The sequence below is a fragment of the Gopherus flavomarginatus genome, chromosome 7, assembly GCF_025201925.1.
Source record: "Gopherus flavomarginatus isolate rGopFla2 chromosome 7, rGopFla2.mat.asm, whole genome shotgun sequence".
NCBI classification, from domain to species: Eukaryota; Metazoa; Chordata; order Testudines; family Testudinidae; genus Gopherus; species Gopherus flavomarginatus.
The window spans coordinates 37,728,080-37,739,287 of record NC_066623.1 but is presented as its reverse complement, the minus strand read 5'-3'; the positions used below and the strand labels follow the sequence as shown (position 1 = coordinate 37,739,287).

Here is an 11,208-nt window from a genome sequence, read left to right as displayed (position 1 = left end):
ATCAGGTGATGAAAATCTGCCCCGTTTAACTGTGGGCATCCTCTCATTTGGGGATCACAAGCAGGTGGAGCGTAGGTTGTATTTGGAGCTTGGGAGGAGGGTACTGATGACCCTGGCTCCCCTTCCCTCCCCCCTCAGTCTTACTTCTGTATTTGGGAAAGTTGCACTGACGCTGACCAAGCTCTGCAGCTAACCAGGGAACTCCACTAGAAAGAACGAAAGAAAGCGGTTGGAGAGGGGAGGATTTTTCCATGGCAAATCTGACACATCTGCTTCCAGACACCTACGTCCTTGCTTTTGGCACATATCCAGGGATAGGTGCCTGTCTTCCTGCTAATCGAGATGCCAGGTGTGGGTGCCGTGTCTCCCAGGAAAAGCTTAACTGAATAGTAGAAACAATGCAAAGGACACCAATAGGTCATTGTATTTAGCTTGCAGCTTTCATGCAGAAGGATACTGAAGTGCTTTCTTCGGAGAGAGGTTAGCAACCCTGTGTCTAGCACAGCTGAACGGGCTAGACCCGTTATTGTAGGATCGGCGCCCAGGCAGGTGAGCAACTGGGACTTTCTGCAACCTCTGGGGGTCCTAACCCTGAGAAGAGCAGGGGGACACCTTGATCCCCTGTGCCACTTAAAACAGCCCCATGGGGTTGTTCTGCCAGCTCGGGATCTCCAAGATCTGCAGCTGCTCCAGCCACACCTCCTTTCTCCCCAGGGCCAGAAGAGGGGTCAGGGAGAATGGCTAGTCCACCTACTTGTTCCCCCAACGCTGAGGGAATCCTCAGGGAGCTGGTGAAATAAGTTTGACGGCCCCCAAGCGGGTGCCTGGGGCAGCAAGCCGCGGGGGGCCGGCCTGACGATCCCCGTGAGGTGGCAGTCAGGCTGCCTTTGGCAGCGTTTCTGCGGGAGGTCCGAGGGTCCCACGCTAATTCGGCGGCTGGTAGGAGAAGGAGCAGGACCGGCGGACCTCCCTCAGGCGCGCCTCCCAAAGCAGCCTGACTGCCTTGCTTGGGGCTGCAAAATACATAGAGCTGCCCCTGTTACCACCGAAGTGATTGAAGGGGCCAAGAGTTCAGCGAAGTATGTACAGGGATACTGCAGCCATCCCTGAACGGAAGCCGTGCAGGTGAGGAATGCAATAGTGCACAGAGCAGAGATTTTAAAAGGAAAGCAAGGGCTCTTCTGTGGAAACGACAAGATGAAGTATTTTAATATTGCTAGCATCCAATATAGTAAATGCAGCAAATTACAGAGCTTTAAAAGATCTCCAGCAAGCTTTGGCCAAGTCCCTGCTCGGAGACGACAATAATATTCTGCTCAATGAAAGGTGAAAAACAAAACCATCGGAGAAACTGCTGCCAGCGTGGCTGCTGTTTGTTGCCCATCAGAAAAGCCATAGAGCTGTCTGAGCTATTAAAATAAGTTATTAGTATAAAGCAAACACTGTGAAACAAAGGCTACTTGCTGAAAGGGAATTTCTCATGCACTGCTTGTATGGTTCGAAATGAGCTGTAATTCAAAAGCCTAGCAATCTTCCTTCTGTGACTCTGGCACACTTCTCCACATGGTTTCCATGCCCACAGACCAACATAGCTCTCCAGGAAAATTGTTCCTCTGTGTTATTTTAAATAGGTTTGTCAGTTCAAATCTGTCAACAAAGAGGAGATTCAGATTCAGAGACCTTTGGGATCTCGGGGGCTAGTCCCAAGCAAGATAAAAGTAGAATCGCCTGATCTGAGCTGTGTCCTCACTCCCACCTGCATGGCAAATTTGAACGAGCTTGGACTTTCTCGATGGTGGTGGACAATTATCTTCGGTTGAGTTTCTCAAAGGAAATACACTCTTCGGACTCTAGGCTGAGTATAACTAACAGAGGAGTTTGTAGGAGGTGGGCAGAGTTGTTTTTGATTTGGGATTCTGCCTGATTGTGTGTTTAATGCCTTAAAAAGCAACGTGGGGTGGAGTGAAAACTTCTCTTTGATCTGCCAGGGCAGCTAGAGCAGTGATGTGCTTGTGTGCAAGAGGTCATCTCCCCATCTAAAGATGGGTCCCACCCTACTGCTCACCAGTCAAAAAGGGGAGTTTATTTTTTACACGTCTCATAGGGGAAAAAACAAAAGTGGGCTCTAGGGAAGGAAATCTCGCTGAGATCCACCCCACAGTCATCACCAAAGGGGCTGTTATTGGTGAATAAGATAGCAGAACCTTCCCCTAAATGTAGAGGATTCCAGGGGCTTGCAGGAGGCCAACGCCATTCAGGTAGAAGACTGAACCCCTGTACCATATCTGACCCCTATGCGGAGTCCCAGGCTAAATGGTAACTTGGCTTCATTAAGACTCTGGTACCATAACCAGGGTCTCTGCCTTCAGTGCTCCTGAGATTCCTGAGGAAGGCTAAGTAGAAAAGATGATATAACCCCACTCTGTGTATCCCCTGGCTGCCCAGTCTCCATCCCATCCCCCTTCCATATCACAGACCACAAAGAGGAGGAGGTGTGGGTCCCTTGCCTGGGAACGCGAGACTTGCCCATAAACTCTCTCTTTAAGAACTCTTAGATCCTGGAAACTTTTAGTTATAATATTAATAATAAAAAACTGTCTTCCTAGATGAGATCTGCGTTCAGATGAGAGGATCAAAAATTACAACACCCGGCAGTTGTTTGTTATGTTTTTTAACTATCAGTGAGGCCAGAAACAATGGGCTGGTTTTAGCATGATGTGCGCTGCCTCCATGTCTCCCCTGTAACTGATCTGTGCTCCAGGTCTAAGAAATTATTACAGTATTCCATAACTCCTTAATTTATGGAGAGTTCTCCCTGCCCAGGTACTGTCTATGTTTGCTTTAAACCGAGTAGCTCTCTCAGCCCTCTTGATTTTAACATGGCATTTTGCAGCCATTCCAGTGCGTTCAACGGTCAGAAACAAACACGTGTACTTGATGCATTCACATAGCCTCACAAGGAAAGAAGTTACAATAGTTACAAAATGGAGCTTGCTAAAGGCTTCTTGAAATGAAGGCCGAGGGCTGCTTGGATTTTCGGCCCCCAGAATAAGTCTGCATGGGGATGTGTTTAACACAAGGCAAATTCTTCGTGTAATCCTCACATCCACTACTAAAGGGTCATGTCCCCATCAATACACAGACCAGCTACCGCCCCTGCAGAATGACATGAGAAGAATCTTAATGTCATTCGTCAGTTTCCTATTTCATTCCTTCTCTCAGTTCAAGTACTACAAATCCATCTCCTCTTCTGTCCAGCTGCAGACCGGAGACTGGACTTGGTTAATTATAATAATGGGTACCTGGGCTGCAGGCAATGTCTTCGCATCACACTGTTCAGCAGATTAGCAAGGAGGGCACTTTGTGGACTCCACTGCTTCTTGCACTGTATGAAAACTGCAGGCTGGAAAGGACAACTGATCCCATCTCAGCTTCTCCAGGAACATGAACAGAGCTGCCTCGGCCCGGCGCTCTAGTCTGGCAGCCATTATTTTAGGTCATTGTTGATAATCATACTGTCGCCTATGTCGCAATAGGTGGCCATTTTCTCCCTCTTTCCAAAAGTGGAGAAGCTGTTCCTGTCCTCCGGATCCAGGCAGCGGGGCCCCTCCTTGTTTGCCACCATGGTTGGGGTCCCTGGTATATAAACGTTGTGCTGGTAATCCAGAGGCAGAATGTGCGGAGGGTACAGGGGGCCATATCTGGGGGTCCAAATGCTGTTGGAGGCTCCGGATGCTTTCTGGAATTCTGGAGAAAGCAAATGTTAGCTAGAGCCGGGAAAAGCTGCTGGCGACCAGAGAGGATCAGACAGCCAGATACACCCTCCCCCAATCCAGCCATGCCTTAATCTGCCTTTAACGTGCCCGAGGTAGGAAGAAATGAATCCGTTCAAGGGGCTGGGCTGCAGGCCGGTGGCGCTGGACTACCGCTCTACATTACTAGCTCTGGTGCCTATAGCTGTTGTGACTGGTACATAGGAAGATTCCTCTCACTACCAAGATACATTTCCAACATCCCAGTGCTCCCTTCGCTGCCCCCGCCCATTCCTGGCGATGCACTGACCTCGGGTGAGGCTAGGGTTTGGAGCAGCCCGGGCTCCGATGCGGGATAAAGCACATACAGCGCTGGTGGGGAATGAAAGGCTCAGATAGGGCCTTAGACTGGCAGGCTGGTTCGGTTTCCCCAGCCAGTTTGGGCGCTGCCCGGTTAGACTTTAGGAGTGTGATGTTCTGCACTACCCAACACTAACCAGAGACTGGAGTGACCAGGGTACGAAGCCTGTCGTGCTCTTTCTGGACTCCTCTGCAGACTCCCCCTACGTCCTCCAGACTCTGTGAACTAAAGAGAACCATCAAGACAACAAAGACGCCATGTAGACTCCACTCATATTCGGGTCAGCAATAACCATCCCTCCCCCTTTACCCCATGCCCTCTAAGTATTCGGTTCTGGTACCTTTTCAGGGCTGATAGCTGGGTTTTTGTAGGCAGCCAGTCCGTATTGGGCTGTTTGATCTGTAAAACACAGGAAATATACTACATTAGACACATGGAATTTCCATCTTTCTGGCGCATGGGTTTGCCATACCCATCACCTCCTCCCAAAAAAGCGTTGAGCACTTAATGGTCACAGCAAAGGGAATTGAATGAATTCGGTTAGATCCTTTTGGCTATGTGGCTAGGTTGGGTTGGTCTGCGCTAGATGAACTCTGCCTGCTTCCCAGGTAAATTGAGAAATCACTGAAGGCCCAGGTTCCATGTGGTTAGGGGGTGAATTAGCTACACTGCGAAATAGGTGGGAAATGATCGCTAGAGCAAGAGAAGTGAGATGCCTTCTAGATATATCTCCTAGGGTTATGTGAAACTGATCACTTGACAGAATCTCCAGCTCTGATTAAAAAAAGTCACCCCCAAGAACCCATACACCTGACGCTACCCGAGGAGTGAAAAGTGCAAGACAGAGACAGAGGGCAAATGGCAGGACAATGCTGCAGTATTCTCCTTGGTCTGGGGGAGATATATTTACCTTTCCCACTGAAAGCTAAAGCTGTCACTCTGCATGCAGTTATTGGCCTGCTTTCGGATCTCATTCAGATTACAGTATTTAATTACTGTCCCTGCCAAAGCGCAGGAACAAAGCTGCTGCTTGCTTGTAGGATTTCTGCGTTTAGAACAACTAACAAAGAGAGCTGTCTTATCTTTTATGTTTCACCAGTGAAGCAACAAGCCGTCTGCTTCCAGAAATCCATTGAAAACCCTCTCTGGCCCGCACTCTAACTCACTTCAGTTGCTCTCTGTAAATATGTTGCCGGTCTAAATAATCTCCCTGTTCTTCTAATCCATCTCCTTCAAAGAATAGGAGGTGATGGAACATCAGATAGAAACATGAACGGAGAAGCAAACAGGGCTTTCAAAGGGGCTCATTTGTATTCTGTTTTCTCGGTCAGACTCCAACTTGGGTTTAGCCAGAGTGATTTCTTAATCTCAGTGTCAGACTCGCTGGATTGTGAAATGGGAGCTGTATTCGATTTGGCTTGCATTAAAAATCCCCAATTATTTCACTATTGTTGCACAGTTTTATTTAATATGCCTGCCTCGTTGTCATTTAGGTCAGACGCTGGAAGGCTCCAGTTCCTGCCTTGTCAATGATTTCTCAGGCCAGGGTCAGCGCAAACTGGGTGCAGTTGATCCTGGTCATTGGCCAAGTGCAAGCTCAAAAGCGAGTCCGAATCAGGGAAGCCATTTCTGAAGATTTAGGGGTAAAAACTTAAATGTCTTAGAGGTGGCTGTAACTGAAAAGACAGATTAGTGAGCATTCAAATTCCAGGCTTCCCTTCCTTGGGAGGCAGCATGAGGGGTGGGAAATGTATTAGGGATGAGATCCGGTGAGCTCAGGACATATCTCCCTCCCACTTCCGCCCTCGTTCCAGAAAACAGCCAAGGGAAAGAAGCCAGTGGAGTTACAGTGGCGGGAGTGAGATAGGAATCAGGCCAATGACTGTATTCTGAAAGCAATGTGCCTCTGAAGCCAACTAGCCCGTGGCAGTAACCAAAGTAACTGTTTGGACATAACTGAGCCCTCTAGTGTTCTTCTGGCATTTGGTAACACAGGTTTGATAGGAACTTGCTTTGCCCCTTTAGAGAGCCATCCACCAGCTCTCAAAGTGCCCCTCAGACATCCAAGAATTAAGCCTCACTGCACCTCTGTGAGGTAATACTATCTCCATTTTACAGAGGGGAAACTGAGGCACAGAGACACAGGAAATCTCTGACTGAGCCAAAAGCGAAGTCTTCCAGACTTGTCTCCTCCCACACCCTAGATCACACCTCCTTTCTTCTCCCTCTTCCCTGCTGCCTCAGTTTTCATATCTTAATTCCCAACCCCTGTTTGTAAATCTGGATCCATTCTTTCATTACAGATTTTTTTCTCTTAATATTTGTAAACCTTTTTTGTTATTATTTAGTTTCGATTGAGGTGGCTTAGTCTGGTATCTCCCTACACCATCCTGAGGCTGAGAGGTGTGGAAATCAGCTGTGTGCGGAATGTCACTAGAGGGAGTTTGTAACTGACTGGAGGAAAATCGTGTTAACATATTAGACAACTGTGTCCAATGATCCAAGGGAAAATGTAAAAAGAAAACCTGTCTACAGAAAGTCTTGTGCTTATTTTAAAAAAGGATATTTTGTTAAAAGTAAAATGTTTGTAAGTGGATTAGGCTTCTCATCCCCATCCATCCCCAGTAATCGCGTTATTGAAAGAGTATTTCATCTAAAAAATTAGACGTTATTCATTTAAATACCTAACAAATGTTGACATAAAAATCTCTTTAAATCTTTTTTTCTCTCCGAGCACAGAGTCTAGGCGTTTGCACCATCTAGTGATCAGTTCACCAAAATGTCAGGCATTTGTCTTCTGCAAAGTGCTCTTCCCCTTCAATGACAATATTTCAGCATTAATTTTAATAGATGCCAGGAGAAAAGTGGTGTCCTTAGGAAATGGGGAAATGGCGAAGTATCTCAGTTAAAAAGGCAAGGAGATGCCTCTGAAAGAACCAAACAAGACACCAGGTCTCAACTGTGAGGACTGAAGAGGCAATACTGCAGCATGACCCCCTTCGCTCCCCTCCTTAGTTTGAGAAGGATTTTAATCACCGCATGAAACCTCCCCCGCCCTCCAACAAAGCCACTTAGGGCAATTTATAAATAAATAAATAAATAAATAATAAAAACCCGAAAAGGATCGTCACTAGTAGGAAGGCACTGGGTGCGATACTGATGCAGCATTGGGCAACGGCTCCATCTGAATCTGCTTAAGCCGGGTGTATCTGCCTGAATTTCTTATTGAGACAAAGGAGCTGAAAATCCCCATGGGCCACTAGAGCGCCTGAGTAATTCCTGCCGCCTGTAATATGTGCTATGGGGAAATGCAGAACAGAGAGTGAAATTTCAAGAGGCTTAAACTACCGCTTGCTTTGCAGCCCGGCTGTCACGTCTGGCTCTCTTGAAGGAAGGCTACGGGGTTGTGCAGCCTCGATCGGAGGCTAAGCAAGAGCCCTCAAAGGGGGACAGTCATCTCCTGAGACAGCCCTTGGCTTTCCTGGGCACGTTCCGTATTTCAGTCTTAATGGGAGCTGGGCTCCGCTTCTGAGCGCTTTCTGCTACTTTCGTTAATTTAAAATGAGCCTGACTTCCCCAAATCATTAACCGAAAAGGGTAAGGAGCGTGCTGGAGAATTCCCTGCTGTCTGACGGGTACTAATTCCGACACAGCCACTTGATCAAAGGGTCGGGTAATTATCTTTAAAAAGATGTGCCTGAATGAAAGGATTTCTCCCAGCTCAGATTCTTTTCCAAGGGGGCGGGGGCTGGAGAGAAGAAGAGGGGAAAGCTGGGCTAACCCTTGAAGGGGTATTTCATGGCACTCTCTCCCGGTGCGTCTCCCTGAGCCCCACCGGCTGTACTGCAGCGCAGGGTTACCTGGCTGGCGGCACTGACGGTGTTATTGGCCGCTCGGGGCTTCCTTCCCGGCCCTGGTAAGTTCTCGGCGGCTTTCTCGTTGTTCCTCGGGGGACTCGGGCTGCAGGGCTTTAGGAACATGAAGTCGCTCTTGGAGGACTCCGGGGTCAGGCAGACTTTGTAGCAGTAGCCCGGAGGGCCGCTGCCCGCCCCGTCCAGGCAGTTGGTGGGCACTTTGTTGCCCGAGGAAAGCTGGGGCTTGATGTTGGAATTTTTGAAGACGTCGGCTGAGGCCCTGGCCTTCACGCAGCAGCAGGCGGGGAGGGAGCAGCCGTAGCCATGCAGGGAGTGCCGGTCCTTGTGACACTTGATGGCCATGAGGATGATGATGGCCACCAGAAAGGTGAAAGACACGGACCCCAGGGAGACGATGAGGTAGAGGGTGAGCGTGGAGGAGGAGAGCTCGGGGTTCAGGGAAAGCTCGTTGAAATCGGACAGCGTCTCGGGCACGCTCTCCACTACGGACAGCAGTAGGGACACCGAGGCGGAGAGCGGCGGCTGCCCGTTGTCCCGCACCTGGATGACCAAGCGCTGCCTGGTGGCATCTTTGTCCAGGAAGGCTCGGATGGTGCGGAGCTCGCCAGTGTACAGGGCCACGCTGAAGAGGCTGGGGTCAGTAGCCTGCAGGATCTGGTAGGAGAGCCGGGAATTCTGCCCGGAGTCCGCGTCTAGGGCAGACACCTTCCCCACCAGGTAGCCGGGGTCGGCCGAGCGGGGCACCACATCTGTGGCAAGCGAGCCATTGCGGGGCACGGGCGAGACGATGACCGGCGCGTTGTCATTCTGGTCCAGGACGAAGACGTTGACGGTGACATTGCTGCTGAGCGGGGGGAAGCCCGCGTCCTGGGCCTGCACCTGCACCTGGAAGTTGCGGATCTGCTCGTAGTCCAGCGAGCGCAGCGCATACATGTGCCCGCTGTCCGAGTTGATGGAGACGTAGGTGGCCACGGGCATGCCCTGGATGTGCCCCTCGGCAATAGAGTAGGACAGGTAGGCGTTCTGCCGGCAGTCGGGGTCCAGGGCGCTGACGGAGCAGATGGAGGCGCCCGGGGCGTTGTTCTCCAGCACATAGACGCTGTAGGAGGGCTGCAGGAAGCGGGGCGCGTTGTCGTTGATGTCCGACACCTGGACGGTCAGGGTCTTCCTGGTGAGCAGCGCGGGCGAGCCCATGTCCCGCGCCGTGATGCTGACATTGTACTCGGGCACGGCCTCGCGGTCCAGCCCCGCGGTGGTGACCAGTGTGTAGTAGTTGTGGAAGGCGGCCTGGAGCTGGAAGGGCACGTTGTGGGGGATCTCGCAGCTTACCTGCCCGTTGTCTCCGGAGTCCCGGTCCAGCACGCTGATCACGGCGATCACGGTGCCCGGCGGCGCATCCTCCAGCACGGGCGTGGAGACCGAGGTGAGGCTCACCTCCGGCGCGTTGTCGTTGACGTCGAGCAAGTGCACCAGCACCCGGCAGTGCACGGCCACCGCCGAGGGGCCGCGGTCCTTGGCCTGCACGTAGAGCTCGTGCAGGCGCGCGCGCTCATAGTCCAGCGGGCCTGCCAGGCGCACCTGCCCGCTGCGCGGCTCCACGCTGAAGAGCTGGCGCACCCCGGGCGGCGCGTGGCCGCTGAAGGAGAACTCGATCTCGCCGTTTGTGCCCTCGTCCAGGTCCGTGGCGTTGAGCTTGATGACCAGCGTGCCTGGGGGCGCGTCCTCGGGCAGGCTCACCCCGTACGAGGGCTGGTCGAAGGCCGGCACGTTGTCGTTGGCGTCCAGCACGGTGACTAGGATTCCGGCCGTGCCCGAGCGCTCCGGGAGGCCGCCGTCCAGGGCAGTGAGCAGCATACGGTGGCTGCGCTGCTGCTCGCGGTCCAGGGCTCGCTCCAGCACCAGCTCTGCGAACTTGCTGCCGTCGCTGCGGGTCTGCACCTCGAGGGAGAAGAAGCTGTTGGGGCTGAGCTGGTAGGTGCGCAGGGAGTTGGTGCCCACGTCTGGGTCTTGCGCGCTCTCCAGCGGGAAGCGGGCTCCCGGCAGCGCCGACTCGGTCACCTCCAGCACGTACTCCGGCCAGGGGAAGCTGGGCGCGTTGTCGTTGATGTCCAGCACCTCCACCTCCACGCGGTACAGCGCCAGTGGGCTCTCGATCACCAGCTGCAGGTGCAGCAGGCAGGCCCCGCCGGCCTCGCACACCTCCTCGCGATCGATCTTCTCGTTGACGAAGAGGATCCCGTTCTCCAAGTTCACCTCCAGGTGCTGTTTGGTGCCGGCCCCGGACACTATGCGGAACCGCCGCGTCGACAGCTTGGACACTTCCAGACCGAGGTCCTCGGCGATGTTAGCCACGAAGGCGCCGTGCTCCAGCTCCTCGGGGATAGAGTAGCGCAGCTGGCCGGCTGCCGGCTCCAGGCAAGAAGTCACTAGGAGCAGCAGCATCTGCCAGCTCCAAGTCCAGCCGCTGCCCCAGACTCCAGTCCCCATGGCGCAGGGGCCCCTGCTCCGGCAGCGCCTCCAGGGATAAGGCTTACCCGAGACCACCCGTGCCACCCAGCAGGAGCTTGCGCTGTCTCCCCGGGCACAAGGCATCTGAGGCGAAGGGTGCGGTGGTTAGCCCGGGCCTGAAAGCGCCGCCGCTGCTGCTGTGCCGCTCGCCCACTTGTGTTTGTCCAACACTTGGACTTCCAACTACTTTCGGGCTCACAGACAGAGCAGCGGAGGGAGGACCCGCCTCGCATTTCAGCACCGCATTGGTGGACAGAGGAGTCGAAAGCTGGAGCTGTAATTACTGCCGGAATGGTTAACCCTTTGCTGACTAGGGCGAGGGGCGGGAGAGAGCGCGATGTGTTAATTCTAATGCCCGGGAGATTGCAATAATTTCCATAGAGGAAAAGGTCAGGTATCTTCCCAGCGTGGCACGGAACTGCCTGACGGAGACGGATTCCGCCCCAGTGACTTTATTGCAAAGAAGAAAACCTGTTTGAACGGAAAGAACACAACTCCCATTAAATCTGATCACACTGCCCGCTAGGACCCACCCCCGCGGGGACCCATTGACTGGCCTTCGCCTCTCCGCCCGGAGAGAGGAAGTTTATGTTACTGGTTACTGGGCGACTGCATCTCTAGCCCCGAGCAGATGAATATGGGGCCAGTAATATTTTCCCACAGATGTTTGCTTCAGCCATGCGGTAGATTAAAGACCCCGAAACACACCGAA

The 11,208-nt window shown here is 52.5% G+C and overlaps 1 protein-coding gene across 1 annotated transcript; it reads right to left on the bottom strand.

Annotated features, from left to right (window-relative positions):
• Nucleotides 1–911: 911 nt before the first annotated feature.
• On the bottom strand, nucleotides 912–10,623 carry LOC127054759 (protocadherin-10-like). Its single transcript, XM_050960926.1, has 4 exons — nucleotides 7,974–10,623; nucleotides 4,454–4,512; nucleotides 4,250–4,338; nucleotides 912–3,747 (listed from the first exon to the last, which is right to left on the bottom strand). Exons 1-4 carry the CDS (start codon nucleotides 10,578–10,580, stop codon nucleotides 3,488–3,490), a joined length of 3,015 nt encoding a protein of 1,004 aa, XP_050816883.1. The 5' UTR covers nucleotides 10,581–10,623; the 3' UTR covers nucleotides 912–3,487.
• Between the last annotated feature and the right edge of the window lie 585 nt (nucleotides 10,624–11,208).

Bases quoted from the DNA above. Each gene is read 5' to 3' on its own strand.
- LOC127054759 (XM_050960926.1), bottom strand. From the start codon at position 10,580: ATGCCTTGTGCCCGGGGAGACAGCGCAAGCTCCTGCTGGGTGGCACGG. The intron at 4,339-4,453 runs GTACCAGAACCG...GGTTCTCTTTAG, and splicing joins CAGCTATCAGCCCTGAAAAG to TTCACAGAGTCTGGAGGACG. The intron at 3,748-4,249 runs GTTAGTGTTGGG...TGCTTTCTCCAG, and splicing joins CCTGGTCACTCCAGTCTCTG to AATTCCAGAAAGCATCCGGA.